The sequence below is a fragment of the Neoarius graeffei genome, chromosome 18, assembly GCF_027579695.1.
Source record: "Neoarius graeffei isolate fNeoGra1 chromosome 18, fNeoGra1.pri, whole genome shotgun sequence".
Lineage (NCBI taxonomy): Eukaryota > Metazoa > Chordata > Actinopteri > Siluriformes > Ariidae > Neoarius > Neoarius graeffei.
This window is the reverse complement of record NC_083586.1, coordinates 4,579,746-4,602,917: the sequence shown is the minus strand read 5'-3', so window position 1 is coordinate 4,602,917 and position 23,172 is coordinate 4,579,746. Positions and strand designations below refer to the sequence as shown.

The following is a 23,172-nucleotide window of genomic DNA, read 5'->3' as shown; positions in this document are numbered from 1 at the left end:
ACACACAGTACACATTTTACTGTGTATTATATGATATACTATTGTTATTAAATGTAAGTATTGTAGTTTTCCATTGCAGAAACTTCCAGCAATTACACGCTTACCTCCAAAACCATCTGTGAGCTTATGAAGCTCCTATTTTGCAAGTTTGTTTTTGACACAGCTGTCCGTTTATATGCATACAAAGGCTGCAGGAAAAACACACATCTGTCAAAACAAAATCAACATGTCTGTCTCAATGAAGAAAAGCAGCAGCAACATGTCGTAACATTTGATGATATCTGTGTCAATACGAATAAGGATTGACATTCACCACTTCTATCACCATGCAAACTGGCTAACTGTGAATAAATTTTTCCATGTAATTTTGCTGCCTTTACAGCAGGGAGAGTTTGTATAAGCACATCATAATATTACAACCCTTAATCTGTGTAGCTTTAAACTGCCCCCTTGCCAGTCATCGTCTTACTGGGCACAAAGACTGTTCATTGGGGAAAAACAGTGCTTTTAAATGTAGTGTGACCCAGCGGCTGGGGTGTTTCGACTCAACAGCAGCCCAACAGCTGTGCAAGATTAGAAGTGACCGTGCCTGAGCACACTGGACAATGCCGAGCTGTTAAAACTACACAAAACTACACAACATGGTCGTCACAAACAAACCATTATTTGTTTATGTTAATTAATCAGATCATTCACAATCATTGCTGAAAATCAGCAGGGGAAGGAGCTTAGAAACAGCTGGTTACGGCTTGCGGCTCCTTGTCCCATTGACTGTCCATTCCCTTCCCTGTCGGTTCCCTTCTGTCTGTGGATCGCCACTTTGCTGATCCGCTGAAACCACTTTGTTTACTGCCCTCCAAAATCAGCCCTTTTCCAGTGCATTTTGAAAGATACTGGACAGGACAGTTGGAAGAATAGCTTTTTTTTTTTAATTGTAATGTAGCACAAATACTATAACGACCGATTTAAATGGACGCAGCTGCTGGGTAGATTGCGTCATATCTGACTGTCCTCAACCACTAAGCCAGCAGCTGGGTTATAGAAAGCAACTCAGAATGAGTTAAAATAACCCAAGAATATGACCCCACAGCCTCGACCCAGCGTTTAGGTTGGGGGAGGAAGAAAAACAAGGCAGCGTTTTTTCGAGGGTGCTTGTGTGGTGAAGCGTCGGCTCTGTTAACAGTGTACACAGACATCGGTGTGGATCAGAGCTGAGTGCCGGGCCGAGTAATAAGGCGATGTTCTGCGTTCTTTGACCTGTAGCTGTAGTGGGCCGAGGAGTTTAGAATCCGGGCCTTGAAGCCACAGACGGGCTCAAAAGGGAACGCCAATGTTGCACAAACACAGAGTGCTTTTACTAACCTCATTACAGTGATGGCTGTTTGTTGACAGGGAGTAACTGCGCATGAGCAGACCATGATCTGTCGGCAGTTGTTTGCAGTTCGCTCAGCCGATCAAAACGGCGTAAAAAATAATGTGAATGATAATGTTTCTGTGCACAGAAAGGATGAAGAATGCGCTCGCCAGTGAAAAGCTGTGGCGTTCTGTTTCTTTTTGAATGTGTTTTACTGCGGGACCGTTGTTCTTAGGCCTGAGGCCCGCCCACTCCGGGTCTCAACTCGGTCCTGTAGAGAGTGTATAAAGGCTGTGGGCGCTGCGTAGTGATATGAACTGAGCGGCTTGACTTGGAGAGAGCAGCGCGATGTCTGGCAGAGGAAAGGGCGGTAAGGGGCTCGGGAAAGGAGGCGCTAAGCGGCACCGGAAAGTTCTTCGCGACAACATCCAGGGAATCACCAAGCCAGCTATTCGCCGTCTGGCTCGCCGTGGCGGTGTGAAGCGCATTTCCGGCCTGATCTACGAAGAGACCCGCGGTGTGCTGAAAGTGTTCCTGGAGAACGTGATTCGCGACGCCGTCACTTACACGGAGCATGCCAAGAGAAAGACCGTCACCGCTATGGATGTGGTGTACGCCCTGAAACGCCAGGGACGCACTCTGTACGGCTTCGGCGGTTAAACGCTCCGACATTGAACCGCACCAACACAACGGCTCTTTTAAGAGCCACCCAAACATCCACAAAGAGCTCTTTCTCCATGAGTGTGTGTGAGAGAGGGGAAAAAGTAGTGTGTGTGTATATATGTATGTGTGTGTGTATGTGTGTGTGTGTGTATATATATATATATATATATATATATATATATTAATTCTCAAGTAATATACTTGCTGTTTTGTTCTGCACTACACTGAGCCACAGCAACGAAATCTCGTTCTAATGTGTATTGTTTGATGCAAATCTGAATGAAAATAAAGTCTATTTAAAATGAAGCAGAGAACAGAAAACTGCAGACACGAGTAACATCAGTAATACTTAACCGTTTCTATATGAAAGCTGTGTGAGAGAGAAACGCTTCAGATGGTGGTAATAGAAATATAAGACTAGAATGAATTATCTATAAAATTCTTCCATCAGTGATGTGAATATAAAACGGCGGGAAGGGAGACAAAGCGAGGCGGAGGGGAAGGAAGTGGGCGGAGCGGTAGGAGGCGCCCCGTATGAGGAGGTTTGGAACTCTGGCCAATAAAATATGTTCCTGCCTCATGTCTAATTACACTGCGGACCTGTAAATAGAGCGGCCGCGAGGCGGGCCTTATTCATTCTCTTACAGTTTATCCGAGGAGCAGCGCCATGCCCGAGCCACCTAAAAGCGCGCCCAAAAAGGGCTCCAAGAAAACCGTGACCAAGGCGGCTGGTAAAGGAGGCAAGAAGCGCAGAAAGTCCAGGAAGGAGAGCTACGCTATCTACGTGTACAAGGTCCTGAAGCAGGTTCATCCCGACACCGGCATCTCGTCTAAGGCTATGGGCATCATGAACTCCTTCGTCAATGACATTTTCGAGCGTATCGCCGGTGAGTCCTCTCGTCTGGCTCACTACAACAAGCGCTCCACCATCACCTCCAGAGAGATCCAGACCGCTGTGCGCCTTTTACTGCCTGGCGAGCTGGCCAAGCACGCCGTGTCCGAGGGCACAAAGGCTGTCACCAAGTACACCAGCTCCAAGTAAAGTGCGCTGCTGCTGCGGCCGCCTTCAGCAACCCAACGGCTCTTCTAAGAGCCACCCACTTTTTCATAGAGGAGCAAGTTCGTTTCTCTCTCTTTGTGCTGTACCCTTGTTTTATAACAAATGCAGAATTGAATAAAAATTTATTTACGGGAGACACAAGAAAAGTTGCCACATCAAGAAAACCGACCTCCATCAATGAGTAAATAAAGGAACTATTTTACTTACAAAGCGAAAATAACCGAGTAAAAATATGGGTGCTGCACTGAGTTATTTAAAATGTTTTATTTGTATCTGCGGATAAATGGAAATCTGCCTTGTGACAATGTTCTGTTTCACTGCTCCGACTCCACTCGAACCGTGAGCTCAAACAGAACGGTGTTCCGTGCAGGGGATGGAGACGGGCTCGTTTCTGTGAGACAGTGAGGTGGCTCTTAAAAGAGCCTTTGTGTGCGTTAGACGGAGTCCGCGTTTAAGCGCGCTCTCCGCGAATACGGCGTGCCAGCTGAATGTCCTTGGGCATGATGGTCACTCTCTTGGCGTGGATGGCACACAGGTTAGTGTCCTCGAACAGGCCGACCAAGTATGCCTCGCTCGCCTCCTGCAGTGCCATGACAGCCGAGCTCTGGAAGCGCAAATCGGTCTTAAAGTCCTGAGCGATTTCTCTTACCAGGCGCTGGAAGGGCAGCTTACGGATGAGCAGTTCAGTAGATTTCTGATAACGGCGGATCTCCCTCAGAGCCACGGTGCCGGGCCTGTAACGGTGAGGCTTCTTCACGCCGCCGGTAGCGGGGGCGCTCTTGCGGGCAGCCTTCGTGGCGAGCTGCTTCCTGGGCGCCTTGCCACCAGTGGATTTACGGGCCGTCTGCTTGGTTCTTGCCATGGCGGAGAGCTCTGTGCTTCACAGATGAGAAACAGAATAAACGGCACCGGCGGACGCTGGCTTTTTCAACTCTAACAGCGCCCTGCGCTCATTGGGCGTCTTGAACGCGGTCGCCTGTCATTGGCGAGAACGCGCTGCGTCACCTATTCGCTATTGGACCGTCTTTTCCCGCCGACACAGTTTGAAACACAGCCACACCCGTCCCTAATTTATTGCCGCTCGCGCAGCTCCGCAGAGCCAACAGCGCAGCTTAGCGCGTTTTGTAGGTTCAATCGCCGCACGGACAGCACCGTCATAATCTATTTTCACCCATCAGCCTTCCTTTATCGCCAGCAAACTACTGTTATTATTAGTGTTGCTAATTAGTTACTATTACGGCTAAAATGCGTTATAAATAAAATGCATCATTATTAATACCACTTGATTATATTGTTTATGAATTCCTTTAATTTAGAGCTTTGAAATACCCCAAAACCTGGGAAAGGATTAAAAAAACTGCACTTTTTGAGCATAGATGAGTGGCTCTTAAAAGAGCCTTTGGGGACTGACGAACGCAGCAGTGGGTGAGTTTATTTACTCTTGACCGCCTTCTCGGTCTTTTTGGGCAAAAGCACCGCCTGAATGTTCGGCAGCACACCACCCTGAGCGATGGTCACTCCGCCGAGCAGTTTGTTCAGCTCCTCGTCGTTGCGCACAGCGAGCTGTAAGTGGCGGGGAATGATGCGAGTCTTCTTGTTGTCACGAGCAGCGTTACCGGCCAACTCCAGGATCTCAGCAGTCAGGTACTCCAGCACGGCGGCCAGATAAACTGGAGCGCCGGCGCCGACACGCTCGGCATAGTTGCCTTTCCGCAGGAGCCTGTGGACACGGCCCACGGGAAACTGGAGTCCGGCTCTAGATGAACGACTCTTGGCCTTGGCTCGAGCCTTGCCGGTCTTTCCTCTTCCGCTCATTCTGCTGCTCACATGCGTCGCAGGAACAACTCTGAAATAAAGAGCCCTACAGCTCGTGCCCTCTGTGATAAAGACAACACGGCTCTTCTCTGATTGGTTAAGATCGTTGTAGCTGAAAAACCAATCACAAACATGCCGTCAAATTCCAGCGTCAGCCTGCGTGACAACCATACCACGGGTGTGTGTGAGAGAGATATGAAAAAGGAAAGAAGGGAATATAGGCATATATATTATAAAGTTTATATATCGATGTATAGAAATGTAAATTGTTATTATTTCCATCAGCCCTGACTCAGTTCATGTTCTCCCAGCGCCCTCCTGTCACCGTTTTGTAAAGCAGGAATCAACTCCACCACAACAATCAGCAGCATCTGATATCCTGAGTGAATATGGAATACTGCTCTCTCAACGAAAACATGGGTGGCTCTTAAAAGAGCCGTTTAGGGAAAGAAAACAAACATACAAGCATGTTCACTTCTTTTTGGGGGCCGCCTTTTTTGCCTTGGCCGTTTTGGGCTTTACGGCTTTGGGCTTGGCAGGTTTTTTCTTCGCGCTCTTGGCAGCCTTTTTGGGGGTCGACGTTTTTTTCGCCTTTTTCGGGCTCTTGGTGGATTTTTTGGCGGCGGGTTTCTTGGCCGCTATCTTTTTGGGCTTCTTAGCGGCGGTTGGCTTTTTGGCGGCCGCCTTTCTGGCTTTGGGCGCGGCTTTCTTGCCTTCGGTCTGCATCTTGTTCAAGCTTGAAAGAGCCAGACGCACCGGTCCCTTTGGTCTGCACCAGGACGCTTTTCCTCACAAGATTCTTGACGGCGATTTTAACGCGGGAGTTGTTCTTCTCCACATCGTATCCGGCGGCCTGTAAAGCTTTCTTCAAGGCGGAGAGGGACACGCCGCTCCTCTCCTGCGACGCAGAAACAGCTTTGATGATGAGCTCGCCGACGCTCGGGCCTGATTTCTTGCTCTTTGAAGCTGCTTTCTTCTTGGGCGCTTTGGCCGGCGCGGCGGCGGGAGCGACTTCTGCCATCTGTCTCGGAGCTCCGGAGCGGAAGCGAGTGAAACGCTGTGTGGGAAACGGAGGCCGGGGGCGGGGCTTAAAAGCGCTCATGAGAACGTTTGAGACTCAACCGCGCTGCCGCTGAGTGAGCGCGCTGCCGTCACACACTCGCACTTGTGTTTTCTCACGGCGTTTCTCGGCGAAAATAAGACTCGGAAGACAAGATCCAAAGCGATCGAGCACACGTTTAGCGAGAACGGGCTTTCTCGTTCCTCCCGAGCTCCAGCAGGCCCGGGTACAGACCGAGCGTGTCGCGCAGTGGCCATAAAACAGCACGGTGCGGCTCGAGCCGGCGGGCTGCGCGCTTTGTGCGATGCCGTGTGTAAAAACGGGCTGAGAAACGGCGTGGCCGCTGTAAGCGCTCTGGGCTGAGTGGAAGGAAGGAGAGCCCTGTCAATGACCCTGATGGATTTCCACTGTTCGAGTGTAGTGTGCAGTTTTGGAAACGGAGCCGCTTTTGTGCTGTGGAAAGCACAGCTTTGGAGTGAGTGTGCGCGCGCCTGCGGGTCAGGTGTGTGTGTATGTCAGGTGTGTGTGTATGTCAGGTGTGTGTGTGTGTGTGTGTGTGTCTATGTGGGCGAGTTGTGGTGTTGGATTTGGTGGAATTTGATGTGCCAACAGGAAGACTAGACCAGGCGGAGACTCTGCTGCAGCCTTTTGGTTATTTTATTCCACACTCCTGGAGCTCTACTCGGACGACATCAAAAGAGATGTGAACCCTACTGTGGAATTCCTTCCTAACACGAATCATGTTGTGAAGCTATAACCTGAACACGAACACTTTGTGCAGCTATTACCCTAAAAATAATCACTTTGCACAGCTATAACCCTAAAAATTATCACTTTGCGCAGCTATAACCCTAAAAATTATCACTTTGCGCAGCTATAACCCTAACACGAATCACTTTGGGTAGCTGTAAGGACATTAGACACTGGATGCTGAAAAATAACGAATTTACCGTCAGAATTTTTCTCAACTTATCTAAAGCTTTTGACACCGTAGATCACAATATACTACTCAATAAACTAAACTCCTATGGTTTTAAAGGTTTTGCCTTCCAGTGGTTAAAAGATCATCTGTCAGAAAGCAATATGTTTTTAGTAATAGTTTTGTCTCATCCCATAAAACTGTAACATGTGGAGTCCCTCAAGGATCCATACTTGGTCCTCTTTTGTTCTTGATTTATGTGAATGACCTCGCCTTGGTATCAGACAAACTCTTTACATTACTATTTGCAGACGATACTAATCTATTCATGTCTCATAAAAATTTTGATACATTTATAACAACGATAAATGATGAACTAGGCAAGCTAAATCGCTGGTTCAAGGCAAATAAGTTGTCCATCAATATAGATAAAACAAATTTCATAATCTTTACAGGAAGAAATAAGAAATACAGTATAGAAATGGCTAAGATATTCATAGATGACAAACCCATTAAACAGGTAATTAATGCACATTTTCTTGGAGTCATTATAGTTGAAAAACTCATATGGAAGTTTCATATTGATCATATTTGCAAACAGATTTACAAGAATATTGGAATCATAAGAAAAGTTGCAAGTTGCCTTTCACGTAAAATATTTATGACTTTGTATTACAGCTTGATATACTCCTGTTTAACATATTGCAATATTATCTGGGCAAATACTTATACTACTTCCATCAAACCACTGTACCAGTTACAAAAGCGCTTTGTGAGAATTGCATCAAATGTCCCTTTCTTAGCAAACTCAGCGACTCTATTTTACGATCTGAACGTCTTGACAGTATATGACATAAACAAACTTCAAACAGCCATTTTCGTTCATAAAGTAATCCATAAAAGTTCTTATTTACCAGAACATTACAAGGATTTATTCAAATTCAATTTAGATATCCGTAGTCATAGTACCAGACAGCAAAAACAATTTAAGGCCAATAATGACAAAATCTAATCTAAGGCAATTCACAATAATGTTTAGAGGCCCCTCCATATGGAACAGTTTAAGTCAATCCCTAAGAAATTGTTTGTCCCGACCCACTTTCAAAAAATGTATAAAAAATGACATCATAGACAAGCCAACTACCCCCTCCTGATTTTTGTTTTTCTTGTTTTTTATGTTTACTTATATACGTAAAGATTTGGTATTTACTTTTTTTTTACTTTTTCTACTATGTACTTATGATTTATTACTTATTAGTTTAAATTGTGTATTTGGTTTTCTTTAACTTCTGTTTAATTTGATATGTTATTTGTTTGTATTATCTCATAAGTTAGTTCATTAGTTCTTCCTTATTTTCTTGTATTTTGATAATGATTTGCTTTTTTCTTTTGTTTGATCTTATTTATTTATTTATTTATTTATTTATGTTATAATCACAGAAGATGTTATGACCATACAGTAATTAATCATAGTATAGGGGAAAACCCTTGAAAAACCTTGGAGGTTTCTGGTCTTCCCCTGCATGTTCTTTTTTCTCTGTTTTAACAAAATGATGTGTTTCTTTTATGTGCAAATAAACAATAAACAATGCTTATTAATTTCCTTCTGCTTAACTCTGACAAGACTGAAGTCTTGTACTCGGACCACATGCAGTTAGAAGTAAGTTTTCTGATTCCACAGTGACTCTGGATGGCCTTCCTGTTTCTTCACGTGCAGCAGTAAAAGACCTCGGAGTGATTATTGACCCCAGTCTTTCATTCGAAACTCACATTGATAAAATCACCTGGATAGCTTTCTTTCATCTCAGAAATATTGCTAAGATAAGAAATTTAATGTCACTACATCTCATCTCATTATCTGTAGCCGCTTTATCCTGTTCTACAGGGTCGCAGGCAAGCTGGAGCCTATCTCAGCTGACTACGGGCGAAAGGCGGGGTACACCCTGGACAAGTCGCCAGGTCATCACAGGGCTGACACATAGACACAGACAACCATTCACACTCACAGTCAATTTAGAGTCACCAGTTAACCTAACCTGCATGTCTTTGGACTGTGGGGGAAACCGGAGCACCCGGAGGAAACCCACGCGGACACGGGGAGAACATGCAAACTCCGCACAGAAAGGCCCTCACCGGCCATGGGGCTCGAACCCAGACCTTCTTGCTGTGAGGCGACAGCGCTAACCACTACACCACCATGCCGCCCCTAGTGCAAAGATGAATAGTAAATTTAAATAAGTAAAAAAATATATATAAGTAACAGTGAGAACAGAATGACAGTATGAGTGTGCAGATATTTTGCAAGTGATATTACTGATATATGAATCTGGATTTTAGCTGTTCAGCACAGAGACAGCCTGAGGGAAGAAACTGTTCTTGTGTCTGGTTGTTTTTGCATACAGTGATCTATATAGCCTCCCTGAGGGGAGAAGATTAAACAGATTGTGACCAGGGTGTGATGGGTCCGCAGAGATGTTACTTGCTCGTTTCCTGACTCTGGACAAGTATAAGTCTTGGATGGAGGGCAGGCTGGGTTTACATTAGGCCAGGTCGGGTTTACATTAGACAGTATCAGCGGATCATCAGATTAACGTTTTTAAAACGATTAGTGTGCACACAGCAACGCCAATACACGATTCGCGTGCACATAGCAACGCCAATACACGGATACGCTCGGCTCCGCAGGCATCCTGCGCTCCAAATCACTCTGCCCTGAACAGCAAGTGCCCTCTGGAGGGTGTGCACTCCGGCCCTGCGCAGCTCACAGAGTGCGCGCGTGAAGTGCACGAGCAGTGATTTGGGACTGAGCCGCTGTGTGTGTGATCTCAGTGCATGTCGGGCATGCGCGTCACTTACCACTTGCAAGTGGAAGGATGGCAAGCCTAAAGATAATCATAACTACACAATGGGCAGTATTTGCATCAGTATTTGCAGTATTTTCATACTTTTATACTCTTTAATGAAAGGTGATACAAGGCGGAAGTCTGCGCCGTTTTTTAGCAGTCGCGTCACATGACCAACGCCAGCGAATCAGGAAGGTGGATGTCACAGTGACGTTGTCCAATGACGACGCCAGCTAGAGCTCAGCACAGTGTATCCGCGTATCCGCGTATTCTCAATGTTTACACAGCACCGGACCAGACACAATTTGGATTGAATACGTGGACCCTGGCGGATTCCCGTTTCCCGGTGTTTCCAGGCGTTTTAATGTAAACGGACAGTGCATCCGCGAAGAAAATGAGACAGATACGGTCTAATGTAAACTTGGCCTGACACCAATAATTTTCTCTGCAGACCTTCTTGTCCATTGCAGTCTGTTCTTCTTCTGTTTGGTGACCGATCCAAACCAAACAGTGATGGAAGAGCAAAGAACAGACTGAATGATGGCAGAGTAGAATTGTGTCAGCAGCTCCTTAGGCAGGTTGAGCTTCCTGAGCTGGCGCAGAAAGTACAACCTCTGCTGAGCCTTTTTGATGATAGTGACTGTGTTTGTCTCCCACTTCAAGTCCTGAGAGATTATGGAACCCAGAAACCTGAAGCTTTCAACGGCAGTCACAGTGTTGTTGGTGATGGTGATGGGCAGCAGAGTGGGGGGCCTCCTCCTAAAGTCCACTGTCATCTCCACAGTTTTGAGCGTGTTCATCTCCAGATTGTTCTGACCACACCACCAGACCAGCCGTTCAACCTCCCGTCTGTATGCAGACTCGTCACCATCCCGGATGAGGCCGATGACCGTTGTATCGTCTGCAAATTTCAGGAGTTTAACAGACGGGTCTCTTGAGGTGCAGTCATTGGTATAAAGGGAGAAGAGCAGTGGGGAGAGCACACACCCTTGGGGGGCCCCAGTGCTGACAGTCCGACTGCTGGATATGATGCTCCCCATCCTCACCTGCTGCTTCCTGTCAGTCAGTAAGTTTGTAATCCACTGACAGGTGGAGGAGGGCACAGTGAGCTGGGTGAGCTTGGTGTGGAGGATGTCTGGAACAATGGTGTTAAATGCCAAACTGAAGTCCACGAACAGAATCCTGGCGTATGTCCCTGCAGAGTCAAGGTGTTGCAGGATGTAGTGCAGTCCCATATTGATTGCATCATCCGCTGACCTGTTTGCCCGGTAGGCAAACTGCAGGGGGTCCAGCAGGGGGTCTGTGATGTCCTTCAGGTGTGACAACACCAGTCTCTCGAAGGACTTCATGACTACAGATGTGAGAGCTACAGGCCTGTAGTCATTCAGTCCTGTGATGGTGGTTTTCTTGGGAACCGGGATTATTGTGGAGCATTTGAAGCATGAGGGGACTTCACACAGCTCCAGGGATCTATTGAAGATCTGGGTGAAGATGGGAGCCAGCTGATCAGCACAGACCTTCAGACAGGAGGGTGACACACCATCTGGAACAGGTGCCTTCCTGATCTTCTGTCTGTGAAAAAGCTGACAAACATCCTCTTCACAGATCTTGAGTGCTGGTGTGGGGTCAGAGGCAAGAGGAGGCAGAATAGCAGGGGGTGTGAATGGGTCTTTAATGTCTGAGGGGGGGAGAGGTGTGAATTTGTCGAATCTGGAGTAGAACACATTCAACTCGTCAGCCAGTTGATGGTTCATTGCAGTGTAGGGGGATGGTCTCCTGTAGTTAGTGATATTCTTCAGGCCTGTCCACACTGATGCCAGATCATTGGCTGAAAGGCTGTTTTTGATCCTTAATAAGTGCATAAACAAGCTCCAGTTAGTTCAAAATGCAGCAGCAAGAGTCCTTACTAGAACTAGAAAATATGACCCCATCACCCCTGTCTTATCCACACTGCATTGGCTCCCAATCAAATTTTGTATTGATTATAAAGGACTACTATTGACCTTTAAAGCACTGAATGGTCTCGCACAACAGTACCTGAGTGAACTTCTGGTCCTCTATGACCCGCCATGCCTACTTAGATCAAAAGGTACAGGCTATCTGCTGGTACCTCGTATAGTGAAGGCTGAATCAGGGGGCAGAAGGCCTCTGCATGCTCTTGCGACAAGGCTTTCGCAGATAGCTTTTCGCAGACAGTTGTAATTTATCGTTGAGCAGGGAGTAATAGGCGTGCGCAATGTTACTCACCGCCACAACGCAAGGGGGCATGAAGTCACAAAATCGCTAGGAGTAGTTGGTGGGTGTGGTTAGTGGAGTGTTTATCCTCCGGTTACTTATAATGACTAGAACTGGAGTTGTATAGATGTACGTACTTCCTCACTTCCTCGATCAACCACTCTTCATGCTGCTCCATCTTCGCTCGTGTTTTTAAAAATGGTGTTCATGAAAACAAACCAAACCGGGAAAGTAGGGAAGTGGAAGTGCGTGTACAGTGGATGTAGAGTGGACCAATCAGAGCCTTCTTGTCTGCGACGCTGTCTGCGAGGCTGTCTGCGGTGGTCACAATTTTTGGGAGGTGCGCGCAGAGCGTCTGCGAAGGGGGGGGGCTTCGCAGACACCATCTGCGAGGACTGGGTTGTCAGCATAAATTGGCCTAGAGCCTTTTCTTACAAAGCCCCACAGTTATGGAACAGCCTTCCAAGTAGTGTTCGGGAATCAGACACAGTCTCAGTGTTTAAGTCTCGGCTGAAAACATATCTGTTTAGTCAAGCCTTTTGTTAATGGTGTTTATGAGGTAAAGGTGTAGATCTGGAGGGTCCTCAGACAGTGTTTTGGTAAACTGGGATGTATGGATGCTGTCAGTCCCCACTCGCTTCCTCACTCGAGTTTGTTGACGGTGTAGTGGCGGCTGCTTTATGTCCCGGGGCCCCTCATGCCTGTGTTATCTTCTGGCTCTCGCCTTTTAGTTATGCTGTCATAGTTAGGCTACAACCACACGACAATGAGATTTTATAAAAAAAAAAATCGCATCCACATGGGCAACGGATCAGTGAAATATCAGGTACATATGGCAACGCAACGCTTGCTGAAAACGATGCAATACACATGCCACACCTCTACGTGCGCTGTAAGACGGTCCCATCGGAGACACCAGAACAATGGAAGAAGTAGGACGCATGCACATAAACCCCTTCTTCCACCCGGCGTGAAGCACTCAGGAACAAACACACAACAACAACAACAAGAAGATGGCTGCGACTATGCAAGGAAATCGTGCCTTCTGTGTGTACAAATTAGTTTTATTAGTGTGCATAGTTTTATATAACTTAATTTTCTTATTGTGTGTGAACATTTTGAAAAGCATTTTTATATAATTTATATAACTTTTTATATTGTGTGTGAACATTTTGAAAAGCAGTCTTATCCAATAAAAAAAAGAAATTCAAGAAATGGTTCAGTTACTTGTTTATTTAAAAGAAAAGCTGTATACAAAAGTGAATGCAATGCAGTGGTTCATACAAAACAGCGAGAGTGCTGCTTGTTCTAGTCATGTGGTTGTGACGTCATCGTAAACAAATCCGTTCTACTCATCCAGACGACTTCGCAACGGCGCCATTGCTAGATTTTTCCACTCTGGAACCCGTTCTCGTTTTGGGGCACCCAAAACGCCGGTGCCGTGTGGACGCCAGGCCGAAACGATAAACAATTTTATCAGATTCACCTGAATCCGTTGCCGTGTGGACAGCCTCTTAGTTGCCGGAGTCCCTACTTGTACTCAGTGCAATATGTATACTGTTCCTACTTATTCAGGTGACATTGGGCATACCTAACAACCTGTGTTTTCTCCCCCCCCCCCCACCAACTCTGTTCCTCTGATTTACATTTTGGTCCTGGGATGGAGATGCTGACCTCTTCTGTTCCTCAGACCTGCCTGATCCATCCTGGTGCCCTGTGTCTGGTTGGAGTCTCATCGCATCGCTCCTGTGGAGGACAGCCCCACGTGGACAGTTGGGGGTCATGCCTGGAGGATGCTCTGGACTCTTGTAGTGGTGCTTTTGTGGCTGGGGACTGCAGTTGACTTGCTAACTTTAGGACTACGTTTGTTGTGAACGGTTTTGTGCTCGGGTTTCCGTCGGTGGGGGGTTTATAGCATCAACGAAGCTGACTTTATGTTAGTACTGTTAATGTTATAGTCATGTTGTCTGTTGTTGCCCGGATGGGGATGGGTTCCCTTTTGAGTCTGGTTCCTCTTGAGGTTTCTTCCTCATGTTGTCTGAGGGAGTTTTTCCTTGCCACTGTCGCCACAGGCTTGCTCATTGGGGATAGATTAGGGATAAAATTAGCTCATGTTTTAGTCGTTCAAATTCTGTAAAGCTGCTTTGTGACAATGTTTATTGTTAAAAGTGCTATACAGATAAACTTGACTTGACCTGAACCAAGTCAGCAGCACGGCTAGTAGGGGCTTTTTGCGATGACAGTAAGACGCATGAGTGACGCACGGTCATTGTATGAGTGACGTGCCTCAGAAGTATTACACAGGTATTCCACACTTGCTATTTGTGTGGCCCGCAAGACAGAAGTGCATCTCACTTTCTACCCCATGTGTGGCATGCATGCAGCGCACGCTACCCGCATGCAGCACACATGACACAAGGGGCAAGACTCTGGGTATATATAATGGAGAGGAACCAAGGAAATGATCATGTAGTGCAGGGGTGGGGGACTTTTTTCCTATCAAGGGCCATTTCGAGTTTTATAACATTCTGTGGGGGCCAAACTACATTTTTTAACCCATAACCTCTGCTGAAAATTAAGATGCAGCCCATTTATTTTAGCTTTCTTTCATGCTATTCAAATAAAGCAACTTTATTGGTGTAACTTTCTATTTAATCCCTTTTTAATCTTCCCATTTTCTTTTTAAATTTTATCCACCTCTTATTGTTTTAATGCTCTGTTTTTAGTCTTGTGTTCTTATTGATTTTATATGTACTGATGTAAAGCACTCTGAGCATTTTATGTAATGAAGATGCTACAATATAATAATATCTTATCAATTTTTATTATTATATCTGGCCGACCTAATGTGAAGGCTGGAACTGCTTCTCTTTGGTGAGGCATCTGATGTCAGATGGTACAGATGACGATGCTGGTTTTCCAGGTTTGGGTCAGTCAGTCTTGAGCGGAACCGATTCTTTGCAAGGGTCAGTTTTGAGAAGAACTGCACACAGCAGTCGGTTGTCCCAAACAGTGATGCAAACTTCAGTGCATGTCTCCTCAGAGTGGGAAAATCCTCAGGACGCACATACAGTTTGTAGAACTCAAGCAGAGGAAGGTTGATGTACCTAGCTTTGAGCTCATTGTTGCTTTGCAGCTCAATTATTTTGTGCTGTAGGTTGTCAGGCACATCAGCTGATTCCACATTGAATTGTGTTGCAAATATGTTCAGGTCCTCCTTGTAACTTCTCATCAGCTGGAACCTCTCTCCAAAGGCCTGGAGTAGTTTTGCACACTCCCCAGCATATTCAGATGTCACAGCAGGCTTTTGTTCTTGCAAAGTATGAAAGTGCACAGTGTTTCCCCTTTCCAGTTGCACTTGCCACAACTTCAGTTTAGCTTCAAATGATTTCACATTTGAAAACAGTGAGCTGAAAAGCTGGTTGGGACCTTGGAGCTTAAAGGAGATACGCAGAGCCTTTATTTTTAAATAAATTTCTGAGTGGATAGTATCTCCATCCTTGACTCTTGTATGCTGCATAAATGGGAATAAAAAAAATATATATATCTCATCATCTCTAGCCGCTTTATCCTTCTACAGGGTCGCAGGCAAGCTGGAGCCTATCCCAGCTGACTACGGGCAAAAGGTGGGGTACACCCTGGACAAGTCACCAGGTCATCACAGAGCTGACACATAGACACAGACAACCATTCACACTCACTTTAGAGTCACCAGTTAACCTAACCTGCATGTCTTTGGACTGTGGGGGAAACCGGAGCACACCCACATGGACAGAACATGCAAACTCCACACAGAAAGGCCCTCGCCGGCCCCGGGGTTCGAACCCAGGACCTTCTTGCTGTGAGGCGACAGCGCTAACCACTACACCACCGGGCCAATATATATATATATATTTTTTTTTTTTTTGAGAGAGAGTGAAAATCGACCGCAAAGTTGTCATTGGAGCTGCCCTGCTGAGCCAGCCAGCCCTGGGTGCGTCACAACAGGAACCGGTTTTAAGGCTGAGGCCTTTTACAGCTATAGACCAAAGTCATATAAATAAAAATTTATGATGAAAGTAAGAAATACTTCATTGATTGTGGGTTGACTCTCATTAAAACAGGATAGGTGTTACAACTTATGCAACATACATGTATGTACATGCATGCATTTTCACTGATAAAATGTAAAAGGCCAATTAAAGAATCAGAGAAACTGAGACAAGCACATTCTGAAGCAAATTAAATAATTTTATACCGCTAACTTAAACACACAATACAAGTTACATGTATTAATCTAAATGCAGGTAAACAACATGGGTTTTTTTTGTTTTTTTTTATCCAAATGAGTCATAGCTTACCTGTCTGTGTTCTCGCTTCTTGAAGGCCGATCTTGTGGCTGATTGTTTTTGAAACAATCTGACTTTCAGTTGTTTGTTCAGTTCTCCGTTCATTCACTTCTTCCATGTAAGGGAGAGATGGCAGCAATATCCAGTTTAGAAATCAGACGGCTGATCCACTCTTTCACTTTTCTTCATACTGAGTACTCCGCCATTACTGCTCGGCTCAAGCAATTACTAAAACCTGGGACGGAGTGGGACGTCAGCGGTTTTAGCAACAACCACGGGGAGGTCACTGCCCGAGCGATATGTCCCATCCCGTTCCGTCCTGGGTTTTAGCAACAACCCTCGGCTCACTCCGGGAGGACTGGTGCAACTAAACTCACGTTCCTTTTAAGAAATAAATAAATAAAATACTTTCCTTTTCTCATAGTTTTCTGTAATTGTTGGGACTGCACCCTCTTTCAATACGGGCTTATAGCCAATGCTCCTCAACAGATCAGAGGTCTCGTACGAGTCTTCAGTAAAATGTGCAGAGCACAGGAGAGACCACTTCGTAGCCGCCCAATGTGCCCGTGAACTTCTCACAAAACGCGTACAAATCTTTGCAGTTTGAACATTCTTGGGCCATGAATGCAACGTAAATCCATGTTCTGTCATGTTGCTGCACTGGCCAAAAACACATCTACCATACGTGGCATGGCGATAAATTAGCTCAGAATGGATGATCGGAGTTGCAGTCAGCTCTGTGTTTCAGTATAGCGGAAATGGTGATGAAACCGATAGACTTCCTGTTGTGACGTTACGGATGTCAAGGTCATTCACTCAGACCGCTACCAATATAAATCACTTTAATCATAAAAATTACGATATTAAATTTATTGTTAACACTTAAAACTATTCCTGTGCCATTCTTGAGGTCTCAAGGCATTTATAAATGAAAGTGAGGCCATGGCTCTGCGTATATGCTTTAACATTCAGTTCTGAGAGGTATTTAGTAATGTCCACCATGAAGGCCAAATCACACAGCCACTTGCTATCACTGAGTTCAGCGACTGGTTTGCCGTTTATCTCCATGAACTGCTTTACTTCTACCGTCAAGTTGTAGAAGCGTGCAAGCATATCTGCACAACTCGGCCACCGCACCTCACAATGGTAAACCAGGTCTCCATACTCTGACTCAAGCTCACTCAGTAGCTCTTTAAACTGGAGACTGTTAAGTCCTCTGCTTTTAATGAAGTTGATGGCGAAAACAACTGTAGTCATCACATTATTGAGCTTCAGGGAATGCGCATACAGGCTCTCTTGGTGTATGATACAGTGGCACACAATCAACTCATTTGGATCCAGACTGAGATGACTCATTTCTTTTTTAACCAATGCAGTCAATCCTTTCTGAGCACCAACCATGGCTGGGGCTCCGTCTGTAGCCAGTCCACTTAGCTTGTCAAACTGCAGGTCGAATTGTTCATAACCAAAAGAACTTGCTCAAACAAAACCTCACCTTTGGTAGTGCCATGGATGGCTTGCAAAGACAGCATTTCCTCCCATGTATCAAACTCAGCTGAAATCCCACACACAAAAATGGCGAGTTGGGCGGTATTTGTGATGTCTATTGTCTCATCGCAGGCGAATGAGAAAAACTGAAAATCCCTCGTGGTATCCTTCAGTGTTTTCTCAATGTCTTGTGCCATGTCAGTAATCCAGTCGGAGACAGTTGTTCGAGACAAACTGACACTTTGGAAAAGTGTCACTTTGTCCGGTGCGAGCAGTTCCGCCGCACCGACAAGGCACTCCTTCACAAACTCCCCTTCTGAATGTGGTTTCAGTTTCTTAGCGATTAGCTCACTTACCACAAAACTAGCCTGTGTAACGTTTTCTTGGTTACCTTGAGGTCTTGTGAATGTTGCTTGTTGGGCGCCCAAACTCCACCGAAGAGCATTAATTTTATCCACATGCACTTGTCCTTTCAGCTCGTCCAGCTTGGTGTGTTTGGTGGTGTAATGATGCTCCAGATTAGCCTTTTTCATCACAGCAAGTGCTTCCCCACAAACTAAGCAAATTGACTTGCCTTTTACTTCCACGAAAAATAATCTTTTGTCCATTTTTCCTGAAAAGCACGACATTCTGCATCTACCTTTCTCTTCTTCATACTCGCCATGGTGCGTTTTGGTGAAATCGTTAGTCTGTCTATGCCCGCTAAATGACGTGACCGTGCATGATCCCGAACTGTTCATGTGGGGTTCAGGACCCTGTCCTTGGCCTGGAAAGACAACCACTCGCCTATTTTATTAATTGTAGTCTCATTTTTTCTGATTATATATATATATATATATATATATATATATATATATATATATATATATATATTTTTTTTTTTTTTTTTGGTGTGTGTGTGTGTGTGAGCCTGTAAGTAATTATGAAATCATCTTGCGGGCCAGATCAAACGGTCTCGTGGGCCGTATACTGCCCGGAGGCCGGACGTTCCCCACCCCTGATGTAGCGCGTAGCATTGTTGAAAGGAAGAAGACCACCTTATTTGCTGTTTTTATTTGAGTATATGTTAATTTACCATGCAAACCTCAAATAATAAAACATGAGTATAAGGGAATAACACATTTTATTACATTGTAAAAAATCCCAACTAAATAGCCCAACAGTTTGAGCACTGAAACACACTTTGACTCTGAGCTGCTGTCCTGCTCCTGCTGAGTGGTGGGACGGGGTGTCGGGATGTCCTCGTCCTCATCACTGAGCATGGCACAATGGCCTGACAGCGATGATGGGATTGCAGTGCCCTCACTTCTGGGCATCGTTAGCAGAAGCATACATGAAAATCAGCATATATAATATTAATTACATAAGCATATAGATACTGAAATGAATTTTAAAACATGTGTATTTACCTGTGAAAATCCCTCTGGCAGGGTGCTGTGCCTTCTGCCGGCTTGAAGGCAAACTTCTCCCTGTCCGTGCAGGGCTCGCCGGTGCTGCTACCATCATCATCAAACTCTTCCTCCTCCTCCCCCTCTGATGTTTCAGGCTGGGTTATTTCACTTTTGCTCGCTGCTTCTTGGGTCCGATTTTCTAAACGTTAAACTGAATAAAAAAAAAAATCCCACAAATTATTCAATGTTCTTCAGTCGAAAGACAGATACAGAATGCTGCAGACACGCTGGTTTTATACCCACTCCTGGCTTGTATCACATGCAAGTTATGAGTGATTGTAACGTGCTAATCACATGCATCACACACGCTTCACAAGTGCGGCCCGAACTCGTAGCGCAGGAAACTGGTAAAATGCAAGTCTCACACACTCCAGACTCACTGAACACACACTGATCATGTGCGTGAGATATACGCTTTCCACGGGATAACGGCACAATTTTTCCCACGCCTCGAGGAAGTCAGGTGAACAACCTGTACTTGACAAGAACTTTGCCCGAACTCCTCCCCCAAACTTTCCCCCGGGTTCACTGCGACCCAGCGGCACGGCTGTAAGCTACCAAACCCTGCGACTCTACTGATTCATGTTAGCTTCATAGCTGCACAGAGTGATTCGTATTTGGGTGATTGCTGCACAAAGTGATTCGTGTTACCTTCATAGCTGCACAAAGTGATTCATGTTAGCTTCATAGCTGCACAAAGTGATTCATGTGCACAAAGTGATTCGTATTTTGTGATTGCTACACAAAGTGATTCATGTTAGCTTCATAGCTGCACAAAGTGATTCATGTAAGCTTCATAGCTGAACAAAGTGATTCGTATTTGGGTGACTGCTGCACAAAGTGAGTCATGTTAGCTTCATAGCTGCACAAAGTGATTCATGTAAGCTTCATGGCTGCACAAAGTGATTCATGTGAACAAAGTGATTCGTATTTGGGTGATTGCTGCACAAAGTGAGTCATGTTAGCTTCATAGCTGCACAAAGTGATTCATGTGCACAAAGTGATTCGTATTTGGGTGATTGCTGCACAAAGTGATTCATGTTAGCTTCATAGCTGCACAAAGTGATTCGTGTTAGCTTCATAGCTGCACATAGTTATTAATGTTAGCTTCATAGCTGCACAAAGTGAGTCATGTTAGCTTCATAGCTGCACAAAGTGATGAGTGTTAGCTTCATAGCTGCACATAGTTATTAATGTTAGCTTCATAGCTGCACAAAGTGATTCATGTTAGCTTCATAGCTGCACAAAGTGATTCATGTTAGCTTCATAGCTGCACAAAGTGACTCATGTTAGCTTCATAGATGCACAAAGTGACTCATGTTAGCTTCATAGCTGCACAAAGTGAGTCATGTTAGCTTCATAGCTGCACAAAGTAAGTCATGTTAGCTTCATAGCTGCACAAAGTGATTCGTGTTAGATTCATAGCTGCACATAGTGAGTCATGTTAGCTTCATAGCTGCACAGAGTGAGTCATGTTAGCTTCATAGCTGCACAGAGTGAGTCATGTTAGATTCATAGCTGCACAGAGTGATTCATGTGCACAAAGTGATTCGTATTTGGGTGATTGCTGCACAAAGTGATTCATGTTAGCTTCATAGCTGCACAAAGTGATTCGTGTTAGCTTCATAGCTGCACATAGTTATTAATGTTAGCTTCATAGCTGCACAAAGTGAGTCATGTTAGCTTCATAGCTGCACAAAGTGATGAGTGTTAGCTTCATAGCTGCACATAGTTATTAATGTTAGCTTCATAGATGCACAAAGTGACTCATGTTAGCTTCATAGCTGCACAAAGTGATTCATGTTAGCTTCATAGCTGCACAAAGTAAGTCATGTTAGCTTCATAGCTGCACAAAGTGATTCATGTTAGCTTCATAGCTGCACAAAGTGATTCATGTTAGCTTCATAGCTGCACAAAGTGAGTCATGTTAGCTTCATAGCTGCACAAAGTGATTCATGTAAGCTTCATGGCTGCACAAAGTGATTCATGTGAACAAAGTGATTCGTATTTGGGTGATTGCTGCACAAAGTGAGTCATGTTAGCTTCATAGCTGCACAAAGTGATTCATGTGCACAAAGTGATTCGTATTTGGGTGATTGCTGCACAAAGTGATTCATGTTAGCTTCATAGCTGCACAAAGTGATTCGTGTTAGCTTCATAGCTGCACATAGTTATTAATGTTAGCTTCATAGCTGCACAAAGTGAGTCATGTTAGCTTCATAGCTGCACAAAGTGATGAGTGTTAGCTTCATAGCTGCACATAGTTATTAATGTTAGCTTCATAGCTGCACAAAGTGATTCATGTTAGCTTCATAGCTGCACAAAGTGATTCATGTTAGCTTCATAGCTGCACAAAGTGACTCATGTTAGCTTCATAGATGCACAAAGTGACTCATGTTAGCTTCATAGCTGCACAAAGTGAGTCATGTTAGCTTCATAGCTGCACAAAGTAAGTCATGTTAGCTTCATAGCTGCACAAAGTGATTCGTGTTAGATTCATAGCTGCACATAGTGAGTCATGTTAGCTTCATAGCTGCACAGAGTGAGTCATGTTAGATTCATAGCTGCACAGAGTGATTCATGTGCACAAAGTGATTCGTATTTGGGTGATTGCTGCACAAAGTGATTCATGTTAGCTTCATAGCTGCACAAAGTGATTCGTGTTAGCTTCATAGCTGCACATAGTTATTAATGTTAGCTTCATAGCTGCACAAAGTGATGAGTGTTAGCTTCATAGCTGCACATAGTTATTAATGTTAGCTTCATAGATGCACAAAGTGACTCATGTTAGCTTCATAGCTGCACAAAGTGATTCATGTTAGCTTCATAGCTGCACAAAGTAAGTCATGTTAGCTTCATAGCTGCACAAAGTGATTCATGTTAGCTTCATAGCTGCACAAAGTGATTCATGTTAGCTTCATAGCTGCACAAAGTGATTCATGTTAGCTTCATAGCTGCACAAAGTGACTCATGTTAGCTTCATAGATGCACAAAGTGACTCATGTTAGCTTCATAGCTGCACAAAGTGAGTCATGTTAGCTTCATAGCTGCACAAAGTAAGTCATGTTAGCTTCATAGCTGCACAAAGTGATTCGTGTTAGATTCATAGCTGCACATAGTGAGTCATGTGAGCTTCATAGCTGCACAAAGTGAGTCATGTTAGCTTCATAGCTGCACAGAGTGAGTCATGTTAGATTCATAGCTGCACAAAGTGATTCATGTGCACAAAGTGATTCGTATTTGGGTGATTGCTGCACAAAGTGAGTCATGTTAGCTTCATAGCTGCACAAAGTGATTCATGTTAGCTGCACAAAGTGATTCATGTTAGCTTCATAGCAGCACAAAGTGATTCATGTTAGATTCATAGCTGCAAAAAGTGATTCGTGTAAGCTTCATAGCTGCACAAAGTGATTCATGTTAGATTCATAGCTGCACAGAGTGATTCATGTTAGCTTCAAAGCCGCACAGAGTGATTCATGTTAGATTCATAGCTGCACAAAGTGATTCATGTTAGCTTCAAAGCCGCACAGAGTGATTCATGTTAGATTCATAGCTGCACAAAGTGAGTCATGTTAACTTCATAGGTGCACAAAGTGATTCGTATTAACATGAATCTCTTTGTGGAGCGATGAAGCAAACATGAATCACTTTGTGCAGCTATCAAGCTAACATGAATCACTATGTGCAGCTATGAAGCTAACATGAATCAATTTGTGCAGCTATGAATCTAACATGAATCACTTTGTGCAGCTATGAATCACTCTGTGCTATGAATCACTTTGTGCAGCCATAAATCACTCGGTGCAGCTATGAAGCTAACATGAATCACTTTGGGCAGCTATGAAGCTAACATGAATCACTTTGTGCAGCTATCAAGCTAACATGACTCAATATGTGCAGCTATGAAGCTAACAGGAATCACTTTGTGCAGCTATGAAGCTAACATGAATCACTTT

General features: G+C 44.7%; 5 protein-coding genes and 1 pseudogene across 6 annotated transcripts in view; 3 read left to right on the top strand and 3 right to left on the bottom strand.

Moving 5' to 3' along the window:
- The window catches only part of LOC132865856 (zinc finger protein 850-like), a 1,522,149-nt gene that overhangs the window by 216,097 nt on the left and 1,282,880 nt on the right, over window positions 1-23,172 (top strand). The window lies entirely within an intron of this gene.
- Window positions 676-4,907, bottom strand: LOC132865901 (histone H2A-like). Of its 2 annotated transcripts, XM_060898410.1 has the most exons (2): window positions 4,517-4,907; window positions 676-782 (listed from the first exon to the last, which is right to left on the bottom strand). In XM_060898410.1, the coding sequence occupies exons 1-2, from the start codon at window positions 4,890-4,892 to the stop codon at window positions 712-714; spliced, it is 447 nt and encodes a 148-aa protein (XP_060754393.1). In that variant the 5' UTR covers window positions 4,893-4,907; the 3' UTR covers window positions 676-711. The 2 variants fall into 2 exon arrangements, with proteins under 2 accessions (XP_060754393.1, XP_060754392.1); XM_060898409.1 differs by lacking the exon at window positions 676-782 and having other exon boundaries at window positions 4,348-4,892.
- On the top strand, window positions 1,697-2,083 carry LOC132865925 (histone H4). Its single transcript, XM_060898430.1, has one exon. It carries the CDS (start codon window positions 1,703-1,705, stop codon window positions 2,012-2,014), a length of 312 nt encoding a protein of 103 aa, XP_060754413.1. The 5' UTR covers window positions 1,697-1,702; the 3' UTR covers window positions 2,015-2,083.
- On the top strand, window positions 2,685-3,119 carry LOC132865909 (histone H2B-like). Its single transcript, XM_060898417.1, has one exon. It carries the CDS (start codon window positions 2,685-2,687, stop codon window positions 3,057-3,059), a length of 375 nt encoding a protein of 124 aa, XP_060754400.1. The 3' UTR covers window positions 3,060-3,119.
- Window positions 3,335-3,968, bottom strand: LOC132865894 (histone H3). The gene has a single exon (XM_060898404.1). The coding sequence runs from the start codon at window positions 3,937-3,939 to the stop codon at window positions 3,529-3,531; it is 411 nt and encodes a 136-aa protein (XP_060754387.1). The 5' UTR covers window positions 3,940-3,968; the 3' UTR covers window positions 3,335-3,528.
- On the bottom strand, window positions 5,296-5,958 carry LOC132865886 (histone H1-like; annotated as a pseudogene).

Bases quoted from the DNA above. Each gene is read 5' to 3' on its own strand.
- LOC132865909 (XM_060898417.1), top strand. From the start codon at position 2,685: ATGCCCGAGCCACCTAAAAGCGCGCCCAAAAAGGGCTCCAAGAAAACC.
- LOC132865925 (XM_060898430.1), top strand. From the start codon at position 1,703: ATGTCTGGCAGAGGAAAGGGCGGTAAGGGGCTCGGGAAAGGAGGCGCT.
- LOC132865901 (XM_060898410.1), bottom strand. From the start codon at position 4,892: ATGAGCGGAAGAGGAAAGACCGGCAAGGCTCGAGCCAAGGCCAAGAGT. The intron at 783-4,516 runs GTAAATAAACTC...CCGACAGGGAAG, and splicing joins GACCGAGAAGGCGGTCAAGA to GGAATGGACAGTCAATGGGA.
- LOC132865894 (XM_060898404.1), bottom strand. From the start codon at position 3,939: ATGGCAAGAACCAAGCAGACGGCCCGTAAATCCACTGGTGGCAAGGCG.